This window comes from Acanthopagrus latus, chromosome 6 (genome assembly GCF_904848185.1).
Source record: "Acanthopagrus latus isolate v.2019 chromosome 6, fAcaLat1.1, whole genome shotgun sequence".
Taxonomy (NCBI): Eukaryota; Metazoa; Chordata; class Actinopteri; order Spariformes; family Sparidae; genus Acanthopagrus; species Acanthopagrus latus.
The window spans coordinates 18,604,072-18,618,614 of record NC_051044.1 but is presented as its reverse complement, the minus strand read 5'-3'; the positions used below and the strand labels follow the sequence as shown (position 1 = coordinate 18,618,614).

At 40.2% G+C, this 14,543-nt stretch overlaps 2 protein-coding genes and 1 long non-coding RNA gene across 4 annotated transcripts; 1 reads left to right on the top strand and 2 right to left on the bottom strand.

The window, feature by feature from the left end:
• Positions 1-1,743: 1,743 nt before the first annotated feature.
• larp4ab (La ribonucleoprotein 4Ab) lies at positions 1,744-10,966 on the bottom strand. Of its 2 annotated transcripts, XM_037100260.1 has the most exons (15): positions 10,389-10,966; positions 8,063-8,201; positions 7,492-7,738; positions 6,894-7,030; positions 6,118-6,221; positions 5,682-5,792; positions 5,445-5,498; positions 4,381-4,593; positions 4,087-4,181; positions 3,452-3,670; positions 3,268-3,319; positions 2,935-3,099; positions 2,678-2,820; positions 2,413-2,590; positions 1,744-2,210 (listed from the first exon to the last, which is right to left on the bottom strand). In XM_037100260.1, exons 1-15 carry the CDS (start codon positions 10,389-10,391, stop codon positions 1,833-1,835), a joined length of 2,238 nt encoding a protein of 745 aa, XP_036956155.1. In that variant the 5' UTR covers positions 10,392-10,966; the 3' UTR covers positions 1,744-1,832. The 2 variants fall into 2 exon arrangements, with proteins under 2 accessions (XP_036956155.1, XP_036956154.1); XM_037100259.1 differs by lacking the exon at positions 10,389-10,966 and having other exon boundaries at positions 8,063-8,207.
• A 110-nt stretch (positions 10,967-11,076) lies between these two features.
• Positions 11,077-12,164, top strand: LOC119020720. Its single transcript, XR_005075401.1, has 2 exons — positions 11,077-11,217; positions 11,567-12,164. It is a non-coding gene; the product is annotated as an uncharacterized LOC119020720 (long non-coding RNA).
• pfdn5 (prefoldin 5) lies at positions 12,019-14,329 on the bottom strand. Its single transcript, XM_037100269.1, has 6 exons — positions 14,172-14,329; positions 13,674-13,776; positions 13,292-13,323; positions 13,090-13,164; positions 12,885-12,990; positions 12,019-12,379 (listed from the first exon to the last, which is right to left on the bottom strand). The coding sequence occupies exons 1-6, from the start codon at positions 14,235-14,237 to the stop codon at positions 12,294-12,296; spliced, it is 468 nt and encodes a 155-aa protein (XP_036956164.1). The 5' UTR covers positions 14,238-14,329; the 3' UTR covers positions 12,019-12,293.
• Between the last annotated feature and the right edge of the window lie 214 nt (positions 14,330-14,543).

Below are 14,543 nucleotides of genomic sequence, written 5' to 3'. Positions count from 1 at the left end.
ATCCATGTGGTCTGAAGCTTACAACACAATACACACACACACAGCTGAAGTGATCAGAAGACAGAAAAAAAAAGAGTAAATTCCGTACAAGTGGAATCATAAACATTTATCTAAGGCTGAATATTTTATCCCCCTAATCCTGAACATCTGTAATTCTTTATCTTCACCCATCTGTCGATCATTTTCATCTGCAAACACCAGGGACAACTCAGATGCTATTGGACAACACAACAATGAATCACAATTAAGCACAAGTTGAGCATTTTTGTACAATACCTTTCAATTTCTTATTTGCAATGATTAAAATCCTTGAGTTTAAAGGGATAGCGCATTTCAATTCACACCACTACAACTGCAGGCATGTTCTTCTCATTTTTGAGTGCCTGTATAGACAGCTATAGAATTTAACTGTTAATAACCAAAGTATCCTTTATATGAGCCTACACAATTTACAAATACAACAAACACTGAAAACCATGAAAAGAAATTTCAAATGAAATGAATAGAAAATTAATCTTGGCTACAGCAGGAGAAGTAGTAAATATGTTAACAACCCAGATCAAAAAATAATCTGTATATACACAGATGAGATGCACAAGCAAGAAAAGCTACTATGTTAGACATTAATAAAATCAAGTTTGAAAGTGGTCTTATGCCAAAAGGACATATGTCTGAAGTCTTCTGTGCCTCTAATCACAGCAGATGATGCAGATGATGCAGATGATGCGCTGAGACACTGTCCATCGCTTAAACTACAACAAAACAATTAAGAAGCAACAAACTTCTACTGCTGAGGAAAATCAAATTCCTGCTATCGAGGTCCCTCAAATCATCCAATATGTTTTAGCAATTCATGCACAGATACTAGTTACCAATGAAGCCAATGTGTCCAAGATCTAAGATGCTACTCTAAAAGCTTTATACAGAACTACTCATATGCTAGACCACCATGATTAATAGGTGATCCTCTGAATCTGACCTACTACTTTTAACCAGTCCCAGTTAAAATTGTGGGACCAAATTATTCTTACATAATGCAATCGTCTAAATGCATGTGCCTTAGTACTCACTAGCATCTTTTGTAGAACAGGATTCTATAACCATGAACATTTCTTCAAACATTGCTACTCATCATCAAAATCCAAACCTTCTGTACTTAATCACACATTCCACTGTTTCTGCCATGGATTCAACATCACCCACTTCACAAATAATCATATTACCTTGATTTTAATGTTAAGCAAATTTGATCAAATTGAAGCAGCTCATGATAAACCACATTCCAACCATAACCAGTCAGAAATCAAATGTGACTTACTGTCATTTTGGACAATGACAGCGCTCGCAAACACTAGAATACCTTATATTTCAAAATAACAGTCTCCTTCTCAAAACACATATACATAGAGTTATATTTTTTCATATATATATATATATATATATATATATATATATATATATATATATATATATATATATATATATATATATATATATATATATATATATATATATATATATATATATATATATATATATATATATATATATATATACACACACACACACACACACACACACACACAAGCTACAGATTTAGCCCATTAATGAGGCATCTTTTGAGAACCCAAGAAATGTCTGCAGCTCTGTCACCAGACTATATTCATTTACTTAAAAGGAATATATCCTTCCCAATCATTTCAGATCCGTACCAATATTAAGAGATTATGTGACAAAATGAAATATATTCATCTCTCTATTTACATATATTATATATTTACATATATATTCTTATTATTTTAGTTCATGTTTTATAGGTTCCTTTTTTTACGTTATTTTGGTGACCTCGGGGGAATGTTTTGTTCTTTGCCACTGCGTCTGGCTCCTCGCTGTGGGGAAAACGGTTTGCCAGTATTCAAGCCTCTCTGATGGTCCCGAATCTTCAGCCCTGCACCTCCATATTTTACTTGGCCATTTGCCCCTCTGAAGGAGCGTAATGGTTGACGAGGAGGGCGACTGTCCCCGGATTTCTCTGGTTTGTCTGTAGTGCGCTTGGAGTTGGGCCTGGGCTCCTCAACCCTGTTGACCTTGAGTTCTTGCAGGGGTTGGCTGGGAGACGATGCAGGAGGGGAGGGAGACGGCGTCTGTGCTGGTGGCGGGTCCTTGGCCAGCCTCTGGCACACCTCTGCATAGCTGAGCTTTCTTAGGCCCTGGATAGAACCAGTAGAAATATGGACTGCTTTGATAGAAATAATACTGTAATAATACTGCATATTTGATACTTAAAATATAGATACTGTGGACTGTTCCTGTGATTTCAAATTACTTCTGTATCAGTATTTGTGTGACCTTTTCCAATTTGCCAATGTTGCCTTGAGCTCATGGCACTCAAAATGAGGAGGAAAGCCTTACCAGCTCTGATGTTGGAGTTGGTGGAGACGAGGATGGTGCTTCTGTAGAAACAGACTCGCTGTAGGTTGAAGGGGCTTGTTCAGAGCCTGTTGGGGAGGCAGCCTGCGTGGACGAGGAGACTGCTCCCTTTGTAATGGGAGGTTCAGCTTTATTCTCTTCCGTTACTGGAGGAGAAACACTAGACAGACAAGTATAAAATATATGTTATTAACATTTATATGCTCTTTTTATTAACACATTTTTTAAAACCCAAAGTAAACTTTACCTTGAGGCTGGTGGTGCCACTGTCTGTGGTGTCACAGGGGCAGGTTTAGCAACCGGGGTCACAGGGGCAGGTTTGTTTACGGCGTCATCTGAGGCGTTTGTGTGTCGGTTCTCGTTACACTCTTGGCTCACAGACTGAATTAACTATGGATAAAAATTTTTTAAAAAAATCATGCACATTTACACAATTAACCTAAATGCTGTTTACAAGAATCTAAAGAGTTATCACAGAGGTATCACAGATGACCAAATATTTACCTTGTTGGGCACTTTAAGGCCACGTACAACATCGGAGAGGCGCATCTCTGGTGTAGTTTCTCCCGGTACACTGACCACTGCACCCGGCAAAGGAGGAAAATTGGAAGCTGCCAGGTCAAAGTTTGGTGGAGGTGCTACCTTTGCTTCCATCAGAGGGATAGGCTTCTGTAATTTTTATGACAATCAAAATGAAATGTCAAACAATGTGCAGCTTGCCATAAAACTACTACACTAACAGTCAACTATGGAATAAGGAGACACTGTCAGGGCTTCCTTGGTCTACAGAGAAGTGTAAAATAATTTTGTGAGGGGAAAAAAGGAAAATATACTGACCGTAGTGTGTTCATCTTCTCTTTTCCTCCTCATGCCTCTGTGGATACCTCTCCTAAAATGAAGCCAGATTATTCTGTTAAAAGGTAATTCACAACACTGTTCAATGTGCATTAGCCTGTCACACCCTGGTTGTAAATCTTCAACTAATAAACTGTTATGTTAATGAGCTGACACATTCACTCACCTGCCCCGTCCAGTTCCGCTCACATATCCATTTGATGGAGTGTCTTTAAAGCTGAAGGGAGACAGAGAGAGTGTTGCTGAAGTGGTGCCAGGTGGTGTCCCTGATGTCTGGAGGGGCTGTGGACTCAAGGGACAAGACAGGCCATCCATCAGGGCCCCCGGAACCAAAGAAGGAGAAGGGGGCACATCCCCGTGCCTAGTGTGATTCTTAACATGGTTTCTGGGTGAAAACAACAGACATGCATTTCTCACAACTGACAGTCAGTTCTACCATGAAAAAGTACCTTTTAAAAGTTTAAAGTAATTGATTATGTTAGCACAACCCTAAACAATAAGGGATGGTATACCTATAAAAACAGAGTGGGGTATGGATAGAGAGTGAGTTTGATCATAATCAATAGCTCATGGTTGCTTTTTATGCCTATTAAAAGCATAGATGACTAGTTAAGGTCTGAGTTAACTCTTTTTACACACGTTTTTCTGCAATTTAAATAGATGCTGTGAGTGAGAAAGAGGCAAATCATTTTCCTATATAAATGTGTTTCAAAAGTTGCATATTTCAAGAAAGACAGTTCATTATGACTGGACAGTATTGATATCAAAGAGAGTTATCATGTCATCATGACTTGCACCTACCGGTTCCTGTTCATGTGTCGATGGGTGTTTGAGTTTCCATCAAAGTTCCCTGTACCACTGTAGCCATTCACGAATCCACCGTTCGGGAAAGGTGCCTAGGTATCACAAAGGGCAGCCTTAAATCAAATTACACCTTCAGAAAAACCTGAACAATAAAATCAGAATATGGACTGAGACAGATGTGACACTGTTTCAACTAATTTTAATAGTTAAATTATAAATTCCTCTGGATAGAAGAATGTATACATTTCTATTTTAAAAGAGACAGTCGGAACAATATATTCAGGTTCTCACCAGTGGTGTTTCAAAGTAAGGCACGACCGAAGGGTTCCAGGATGGAGACACCACAGGGTAAACAGGGTACTGCTGCTGAGGGCTGTACACCTGCTGCATGTAGACCGCAGAGCCATACTGAGCCTGTGGTTGAGCCTGATGACTGTATACGCTTGAGTCCACGCTGTGGAAGCCGTTCTTGCCAAAGAACGTGTTTATGGCCTTAATGCGGGCCTGGAGGGAGTGAAAGAGAGAGAAAAGAATCAGGCATACATGTTAGAAGTACAGATGTGACCTCTACTGTATCTATGATGAGTAGTGTTGCAGTTCTGTCTTTTGTCCTTTAGTCCCCTCAGATCTCAAATACAGTCATTAGGTCATAAAACACTGCACTGACTAGGGGAAAGAAGAAGGAAGGGACGGATAGGGAACAAGGGAGGGAGAGGGAATGAGGGGAGAGAGGGAGAGTTAAGGAGGATGAGGACGAGGGAGAGGAGAGGGAGAGTGTAGAAGCAGAGATACAATAGACTGACAGAGAACTACAGATGAAGAGTTCCACCCAGCCAGCCACAGTGCCTATGGATCCTTCCAAGCGCGATACTGATCATCACTGGGGCTTAGACGGAAATGTTACATCACAGCCTCATTTGTTTTATCAGGGAGAATAATGGCACACAAGGTCAAATAAAATTCAAGCTGAAAATGGTGCATTTACATGCCTGAAATGCAAAAGGTAAATGTCACATTGTGATAATAAGAGTTTATCCACTGTCTGGAGATACGGGTATGCAGCGATTCTAACACACACCTCCCATGCTTATCAAGTCTATATACACACAAATCCCAAGGTTACTTCTGAGACTAGGGCTTAGCCAAAGTGCAGTGCCTTGAGAGGAGTGACGTGACAGCCAACACCATATCAAGTCTTGTGTAACATAATGGTCATTGGGTTCAATACTGCTGTCTAAATTAGAACCAGAAAGAGAAGTGATCTTGCCTGAAATAAAAACTGAACGTAGTAACATCCTAGTTGCTGACTAATAACGCTCAATACTGGTTATGCATTTTAATGTGATAGAACTCACCATGATTGGTTTTCCCTGGAATGTTTTCACTTCCTCTCTTAGGTATCTAAAAGCCTAAGGACAGGAAAAAAAGAAAAGAACTAAATATTAACAATACAGTGAAATGTGTTGTTCCCTCTAACCTCCACTCTCATTCCCAGAGTAGCTGTGAAAATGTCAGTGTTTATAACTGAAAACTTGTCACTTGCATGTACTGTACTTTTAAATATATATATATTTTTTTATCTGAATACGTACCTGTTGTGCATCCATATCTGACTGAAATGTAATGTACCAGTTGCTGTTGTGCGCAAACTCAGCACTCAATGCTTTTGGACAGTTTTCACTCTTAAAAAGAGCCTCCACTTCCTGTGAAAAAGATGCAAGGCATACATTAAACATTACTTACAACACTGGACTAGTACATCATTTCCCCACCTGGCATGCTCTGTAATAATAAGCTATCAATGATATATTCCCTTTACGACAAATTAATTCACAAAGTAAGTTTCAACATTAAAATGCAGTGGAGCCGGTACTGTGTCATCATCCGTAACTAACTTGTCGACTTTGTCCAATCACAGATTAAGCAAGCGCAAATATGTGGCAACACCTCCTCTGTAGGCCTGTACAGTGAGACGGGTGGGTGTTGTGGGAGTATTATGTTTAGTATGCACTATAAAACATTCTTTACCTCAACTGGTGTAGTCTCTGGCACCTCTCTCAGAATAATGATGCAGCGACTGTGGTTTGGCCGAACCCTCTCTCCACTTTCATCTACTTGCACCATGGGAGAGGCTGTAACAAAGACACAAAGGAAAGACAGTTTTTTTTTCACCACTTAGAAGTAACCTGATGGCCCCTAATTCGCCTACATATTGTGCTGTTGTCTCTCTCGCTCTCTCTGGCTTAGATCTGCAACCATTTATTTTTAGGGTTTTTTTTTTTAACTACAAGCACTGTATGGCAGTGCAAATTATTTCTCAGTGTCCTTATCAACACAGCCAAACCCTGTTTCAGGAGAACTATGATAAAAAACAGACATGCATGGCAAACAGTTATTGGCTGGTAAGCTACACACCCTTCAGAGTTTTTCTCCTTGGGAAAATGGTTAACAGAAACAAACTGTGGTGCTTTAGCACCAACACACACTTCATACATTTAGATGTAATTGTTACAAAGAAATGGAGGGTCCTGACATGTCTAATCTGTTCTGAAAAGTTTATCATCAGGTGAGCGCAACAATAAAATATTTTGCATATGTGACTTTTGCAGTTTGAAAGAATCATTCATTCTTTTACTCCAAGTTAAAGTAGTCACTTCTTGAACTGGGACAGGGAACCTGTCTAAGTAACTGATACATAAAACATATATTCTATTTTAACTTCAAAGTTTCTGTCTGCAAACTTAAGTTTCAGAGAATTGTTGAGCATTTCTCAGAAATAAAAGGGAGAACAGCAGTACTGGTACCTCTCAGTACATCCAGAATGAGGTCCATGTCAGTGGTTAGGGCTTTGATGTCCTCCATGCAAGCAATGGTCCAGATGGGGACAAACTGATCACTGTCCATCTGGGATATCAGGTACAGGTCCTTTGATAAGTTCTCTCTGCAAACAACAAAAATAACCTTAGACTAAAAGCATAATTCATAATGTCATTGCTCTATATCTATTCTACTCAGTAAGAACTCTGATGGAAAACAAGAATCCATCATTTCTTCTGTTCATCATACATGAAATGCTTCAGATGTTCATGGTTGAACTCAAAATCAGGTTCATTCAAGAAAAGAAGGTGAAAAATTTCCAAAGTAACATGGCCAACTTGAATTAGGCTGCAGCAAAACAAACTCCAAGCTGATTCAGTTATTCATTGCTGATGTTCTAGTAGCTGTATACACATACACCCAGCTTGTGCAATAAAGTATATAAGTGCAAATGCCCATTAAAAAATTCCATCCAAGTTTTTAAGTTTAACATCTTAAAAGAAACTTGTGGGAAGAGGAGTTATCACTGGACACAGTTGCAATTTGTGGTATAAAAATGACTTGGTACATGTGTACACTACTCACCTAGAAAAGCAGAACTCAAGCAGTTTCTTCAAAGACTCTCTCAGGTTCTCCTCAGACATCGGTTGTTCCTTAGAAACATCCCCCTCTATAGCCGACTCGAATTGCTGGTCAAAGACTAAATAGCTCAAGTCAGGTTGGTCAGTGCCATTCACAATGCCCTCTGTGGGTACTGGGGCAAAGTCAGCAGTGCTGTCAGGATACTCCGCGTCGAATCCTTTCCCCCCGGTGGAGGGAACTTCTACATTGCCTAAGACACAGGAGGCAAGCAGAAAAAAAATGGTTGTGAAATAACATCACCTATTGCTCTAAACAAGCTTTATCATGCCCCGTCTTTCCTGTACAATTCTGAGGACAAGAGTTACAACTTCCTCAAAAGACTGCATCTAGCTTTAACTGTCTTAGTATGTCTCAGTAAATACTATACATGTCAATTCATCCACACACTTTAGTGCTGTACTAGTGCAAGAGAGACAGGAGTTTGTTTTTCATCAAAAATAAAATGCATGATACCAACATGGAGACAGACTAAAGATAAGAAATCATTCTCTGTACAAACTGAATAAGCTCATACCGTCAGTCAACTCTGTAGGAGGAGGGTGTGTCAGCAGCCAAGCAGAATCCTCTGTCCCTTCTGGGATGTCATTCTGGTGGGCAGGAATCTCCTGCCACACTTTAGCGTTGGGGTTCAAACCTGCTCCCTTTGTGGTAACCTGCATGATTATAAAAAGAACACAGTGAGTTAGAGAAAACTGCTTAGGGTGAACACCATATAGGGAGTGCTGCATGTTAGAGGAAACACAATGGTGAAGTTAGAACAGGAAAGCTATGTTCTGCTCATCATGGTGTTATGAAACTGTGAGATTGTAAATCATTTAAGAAATGTAAGGTGTAGAATTACATGTCCTGCAACAGATTTCGGACAGGCGTGAGTCAAAAGTCCTCAAAAGGAATTGGTATTAAAGACTGTTTTTAGAAGTGGAGCCAGGTTTGGAATTGTGGAGGAACAACAAGCATGTGTTGGACAATTTAAATGATTTACACACGCTTCAACGTTTTATCTTTGGGAAAATGGTTAACAAAACAAACAAACAAACAAACAAAACCTTGTGGTGGAAACATAAAGTTGTGGCAATCTAAGAACTGACACACTTCATACATTTACTGAGGGGTCCTGACACATCTCCTAGGTTTTGAACAATTTATTATGTGAATGCTCAAAACAAAAGCCTAACATATTTTATATGTATGTGACTTTTGCCGTTTGAAGTAACTATTCTGTGGTATTATGCTATTATGCTCCAGTTTTTGTCTGGACAATTTAAAAGTTTTCAATATCTTGTGTACAGGGGTGTCTGATGTATAAACTACGTTTTGGCGAATAGACTGTCCTTGCTTAGACCTACAACCTTGAATAAGTCATCTATAAACACTGCAAAAGGCTTCCTAAGAAATTCCCACTCATGCGCATGCTTTCCAGGCAGGGTTAAAAAAAATTTAAAGTCTAGTCTCAAACATGATGTTAATTAATCATCAGGCACTCAAAACACAACAGAATTCTATAAAAACCTGGCAAATTCCCCAAATAACATGTAATAGCACGTCACACATTTATAGAAAGAAAAAACATCCACACAGGAAAAGACAGATGGGACAAGAGGGGAAAATCAGCATGTAGCAAAAGCCGGTGAATAAGCTTCTTTTTTTAAGATATTGCAGTACCTCAAAATATGTATTAAGTTCCACACAACATTCCGAACTGAATCCCTTACTCTAATAAATCATAGCCATTCCAATGAATGAAGGTAATTCACCCGAGATCCCGTAATCCTGCTTTCCACCTTGCAAGCCCTCAGCTCCTCACTCACAAACAAACCAAGCGAGTGTGAGTTCTCATTGGCCTCCTCGTCGCTCTGACCCCGCCCCTCACAGAGTCACATGTAGCCATACATGGCGCAAATACGCCTGAGCCTCCAGCGTGACTTGAACAAGCCTTTCTGACCTGTCATCCATTGAATAAACCGCAAGCGTGGTTCAGCCATTGTTGTTAACCCAGTATATGAATGGACATTGCACAGCCTTGCAACCCAGCTAGTCTGTTATGCGAAATATGGTTACATTTCATGAGCTGTGGGTTTGTAGCGAACCGAAGTAGTGTGACTTTGATGGTCGGGCAGAGAGAGCACATGGTGCCGATGTGCCCAGGCAACTTCAAACGGACGACGACGTTTGTTTCTCTTCGGGTCCTGTTAAATACCGCTGATTGTACATACATTGTGGTTAATCTATCACCAACTCTTCCACGCATCGATCGTTTAAAATTGACGTCCGAGCAGCTTATAGCCGTGACCTTTATCACGGAACTCTTTGACAGCCGTTTGGCTACAATTGTGTAACAGCTAACATTTAACACATCACGTGTTGTGGTTGCTACATATGCAACTTAAGGAGATTAAATAATTTAATTTAATTGGGGGTTAGTGCAACTTATAATGACGCGTTATATCACACCCCAATGCAAAATGTTCTAAAATACATGTTAGTATAATATCTTGGATTTGTTTAATGTTTCGCCGTTAACCATATTTTGCCCGGCGACACCGTAACTACCTGCCTTTAGCTAACTAGCTTAAGTTTATTAGCAGACCAGTGAGAACCGGCCTTTTTGACCTAAGCTAATATGTTTGGCTGGTTGACAATAACTCGCCATTAACTGTCCGTGTAAATGGCAACAGTCAACAGTGAATTGGAGAATGGACGCCGACAAAATAACTACAGTGTAAAGTTACAAGCGGGGAGTCGAGCCGAGGACAACACGAGTCAAACGGGAGGAAGGACGCAAACAGGTTGTCGCATGTTAGCTAGCGTGCCCCCCTTTTTTTTCCAGGCCCAAAACTCACCATGCTGCTCTGATCCTCGCCTTCTTGAGATGTCCTCCTCAGCTCCAGGAGATGTATTTCCCCTCTTGTTGTTGTTGTTGTTTTTTTAATCCCCCAGCTAAGTATCTGAACTCTTAATTGTTATCCGCACGTATTTCGAGTCGGACCGTCGTCGCTTTCACGTCTTCACTAAGTTACCGTCTCCCCGGTAACGCTGTTCACACGGTCGAACGTGCTCCAGTCGTAACGGAGCGACCACAACTTTAAAGCTGCTAAATGAAAACGCGAAGGGACTATTTCACTGTTTATTTACTGACACGCGTTTCCCATTTGATAGTATAAACGTTCCTCCGCTCAATTCGTCATCCCGCAGTCCAGCCTCGAGTCACCGTTCATCCAGCATGTGACAGCCGCGTCCTCTGTCTGCCACCGTCCGTCCCAACAGGCTGCTGCTGCTGCTGCTGCTGCTGCACTCCGCCTCCACCTTCGGATACCTCCCCGGCAACAGCAATGCTAACACCGCAGCGTAGCAACGACTGGTTGTGACCTCTCCAAGGGGACAGGGCGGCAACAAGAGTGCTGATCTTATAATAACCACGAGAGCGACATGAAGCTTATTTATGTTATAACTTTGGCTTGCGTTTCACCTGACATCGCAAACACGACTGTATTAGTGTCACTGGCCGCACACCACCCGTTATCACCGCCGGGCAGAGTAGATAGGAGGTGACCCCGAGCAAACTTTGGAACTGATAGGGGCGAAGTTCCGTCCTGCATCAGCAGCTTATGTTCACCTCCTATTTAAAGAGTTTCAAGTGATACAAGAAAACAAAAAATAATGTTGAAATAGGTAAATGTCATTACAAAGTTTCCTCTTCATTTAAGCAGTACACACAATGATTTGTGTGCAGTATCCAATTGTTGATGTTCACAAATTATTTACAAAATTAAAATCGTTGTTGTACAAACAGACCACACACTTACTATATGGTGGAAAGGTTTTCAACGATTGGGTCTATTATATGTAATTACATGTCAAAAACTCACTTCTAGGAAGTGTAAGTATTGCCTAAAGATGCGTGACAGTTTGGTTTCGATCCTGAACCCTAGACAAAGAAAGAACTAATGTATGGATTTATCATGTAATGGTCGGATCTTAGCACAGTTGCCAGATTATTTATCATATTTCTTTTTCTCAGGCTCTTGTACACAACTACTCTTCTACAGTCTGCCATCACAGCTGATTTCACTTGTGGCTCACGGGACCCCCTTCAGCCTCGTGACGTCATGCAATGCCTAGCATTGGTGCTGCATTCACGTGCTCCTCGGACGTATGTTCATGTAGGAATGTGGGACCAACATGGAAGACAACAAGCTGTTTGCCGTTTTATCACTAAGAACGTTAAAACAGTTTTAAACGATACACTGACTGCCTTTTTAAAACGTTTATCAACCTTATGTTTACTTTTGCACAGTTAAGTTAGCCCACTTTCATCAGGATCACTCTTAATAACTGAAAACATCTGTTCATATAGGCAGGGCCTTAAAACTGGCGTTGAAGAAGATGCAATTTACAAAGTATGGTTAAAAATAAAAGGTCTTGGTTCAGGACCCCACTGATGAAAACACAACAACGAAAGACACTTAAATGTTCCTTGAATGCAAAATGACCTCTTTAATTTTGCAAATTAACAGGACAGCCATTTCCATTAATTTAAAATTGACCAAGTACAGACAATTGCTCTACCATGACAAAAGCCTATATGTGATTTTCTGGTGTTAGTGTACAAAAAAAACTTCAATTCTCTTAATATTTAACATGACTTGTGTGGATTAGTGGAGAACATTACTTGTCCTACACCAGCAGATGTACATAAACCTAAAATGCACCCCCCCAATCATGATGAGCTCAAGCAGGTGTTCTCATTAAGCCTTGGTGGGCCCAACCACCTGTGACGACTGTTGGCTCTGTTGTAGCTGCTGGATCTTCACATTCATTACCTCAATCACAGCTGTAAGACAGAACACAGTGTACAAAGTCAATAGGTGTGTAATACGTTCTCAGCTAGGTGAGGTTACCGTTGACTGTCTTTGAAATACTCTCATCTTTAAATAGAGACTACTGTTCACTCAAAACTAACTTTGGTTTCTTGTTACTATGTTTTGGAGTAAAAACTTAAATGCAAACATATTTTCTACATTTGAATGAAAGTGTGAAGACAACTTTTTAGCTTTATGTGTACTCACTAGTATTACTGATATCCTCATGCATATTTTCTGGCAAACATATTTTTCATTTTGTAGCATCTTGTCTTGTAAACCAAGGAGACTGCTTTATAAACAGGACTACAATTTCTGCCCTGTTCATCTTATGTGGATGTGAACACTTATATTGAAGTCACACATTATAAGTCACTCGATGTTTAATTTCAAATCCAATATAGAAGGATATGAGCCAAAACACTATTCAAATCAATCCATTAATCCATAATCCATTGTATTACTAAGCGTGCTCACCTTGTTTCATAGCATGTTTTTCCTGAAGGGCTGGCTGAATTTTCTCTATCTGCTTTGTGAGGAAGTCTATTTTGCGTTTGAAGAATGCCTTTGCATCTTCCACTTTCTACAGAGAAACACAAAGTGTAAATAAAGAACGTTTTACATCATCTGAAGAAATTATTAAGCACATTTATCATGGGCTATCAAATGCGAATGTATTTGCCTTTTCAACATAGTATCCTGTCCCAACATCCACTAGAACCGTTTCCACATCATTTAATGATCCGGGGACATACATCTGAGAGGAAGAAATGTCAAGGACAGGTAGGTATGTTTCTAAGAGACACACAACTTATTTTAAAAAGCACATCACACAAAACAGCAAAACATTAAATTCTGGTTGATCCACAGTAAGTAAAGGATACAGAGCTGGTGAGTGGCACAAGCAGTTCTTTTCCTGTATGAGGGAGGAGAGGGAGGACAAAAAATAATTAACAATTCACTTTGGCTGCAAATTCAACACGTGTAGATTTCAGAAATTTCTGACATTATAAATTGAAGACATAATGTATATTTGAGCACCACACTATACTACCACATTACAATAAGTCCTCTGAGGAGAGTATTTTTATATTATTGTTAGAGAGATTACCTTTTTTTTTTTAAATGAAAAAGCACATTCACCAGGTAGCTTTATTTGTCATACCAATTGAAGAACCACTGTTGAGCTTATTATGTTTTTGGTAATCATTCCTGTAACTTTGTTATAGCTTCGTAGGAAAAGGGGCTCATTGAACGTTCACTCACCTTTATTGTTTTGGTTGAGGACGTTCAAACTATCTTTTGCCTCAACATACTTGGTCTGGACGACTTTGAGCTGACTTATTGAAGACGTCAAGAACTCAATCTCCTGCAGAAACATCGAAATGTAAATCAACAACTGAAGTCAGCGACAGAGTACACACATCAATGATCAGTGATCAAATCCGCTGCTAACAAAAGCGCACCTGTCAGCGGTCGGAATCCAACAAAAGAGCAGAAATACATACTTATGAGATCACATGTCAACAGCTAACATTTCAAAAACATTTATAAATGTTGTAAAAATGCGTGAAGCGACGAGGGACAGACAATGCTAGCATGAAACACACCGGGTGACAGAATATTTAACTCACGTTTGCATGGTTAGCATCAGGGCTAGCTAGCTACCACACCCTCACGTTTTCGCTCAGACTGTCGCCCTCATAAGGTCGATATGAAACAACACAACAACAACTCAAATATACTAAACATTTTTACCCGTACCTGATCAAGCTGGGTTTTCAGTCCCTCTAGTTGAGGCAGGGAGAGGTCTGTGAGGTTCACCGCCATGTTGGGAGCGCGATGCAAACGACCAAATGAGACCTGTGATAGTGTTTCCGGGTGATGGGGAGGGGCGGGCCTTAGTCTGAGACACCGCCCCCTGCGGACAGGACACGACGTACCTCTGCTCGTCACACTTGAGCCTTGTTTTCTAACTGGATCATGCATCTCGTGCTTTAATTCAAATGTGCTTCATATGTTGTTGGGAACTTAATGGTTCTCAACAATACATTTTATTTCGCAATCTATATGTATGTCAGTCAACTACAATGGATGTGTGTACAGAAAGGACATTGTACCATACGGAAGTTGAAG

What these genes read in the sequence shown, in the direction of transcription:
- pfdn5 (XM_037100269.1), bottom strand. Translation starts at nt 14,237, where the DNA reads ATGGCGGTGAACCTCACAGACCTCTCCCTGCCTCAACTAGAGGGACTG. An exon ending in TGAAAACCCAGCTTGATCAG is followed by an intron (nt 13,777 to 14,171) that starts GTACGGGTAAAA and finishes ATGTTTCTGCAG; the next exon opens with GAGATTGAGTTCTTGACGTC. An exon ending in TTGTGCCACTCACCAGCTCT is followed by an intron (nt 13,165 to 13,291) that starts GTATCCTTTACT and finishes TCTTCCTCTCAG; the next exon opens with ATGTATGTCCCCGGATCATT.
- larp4ab (XM_037100259.1), bottom strand. Translation starts at nt 8,207, where the DNA reads ATGCAGGTTACCACAAAGGGAGCAGGTTTGAACCCCAACGCTAAAGTG. An exon ending in CAGAGACTACACCAGTTGAG is followed by an intron (nt 5,793 to 6,117) that starts GTAAAGAATGTT and finishes TCTTTTTCACAG; the next exon opens with GAAGTGGAGGCTCTTTTTAA. An exon ending in GTGGCACCACCAGCCTCAAG is followed by an intron (nt 2,591 to 2,677) that starts GTAAAGTTTACT and finishes TTGTCTGTCTAG; the next exon opens with TGTTTCTCCTCCAGTAACGG.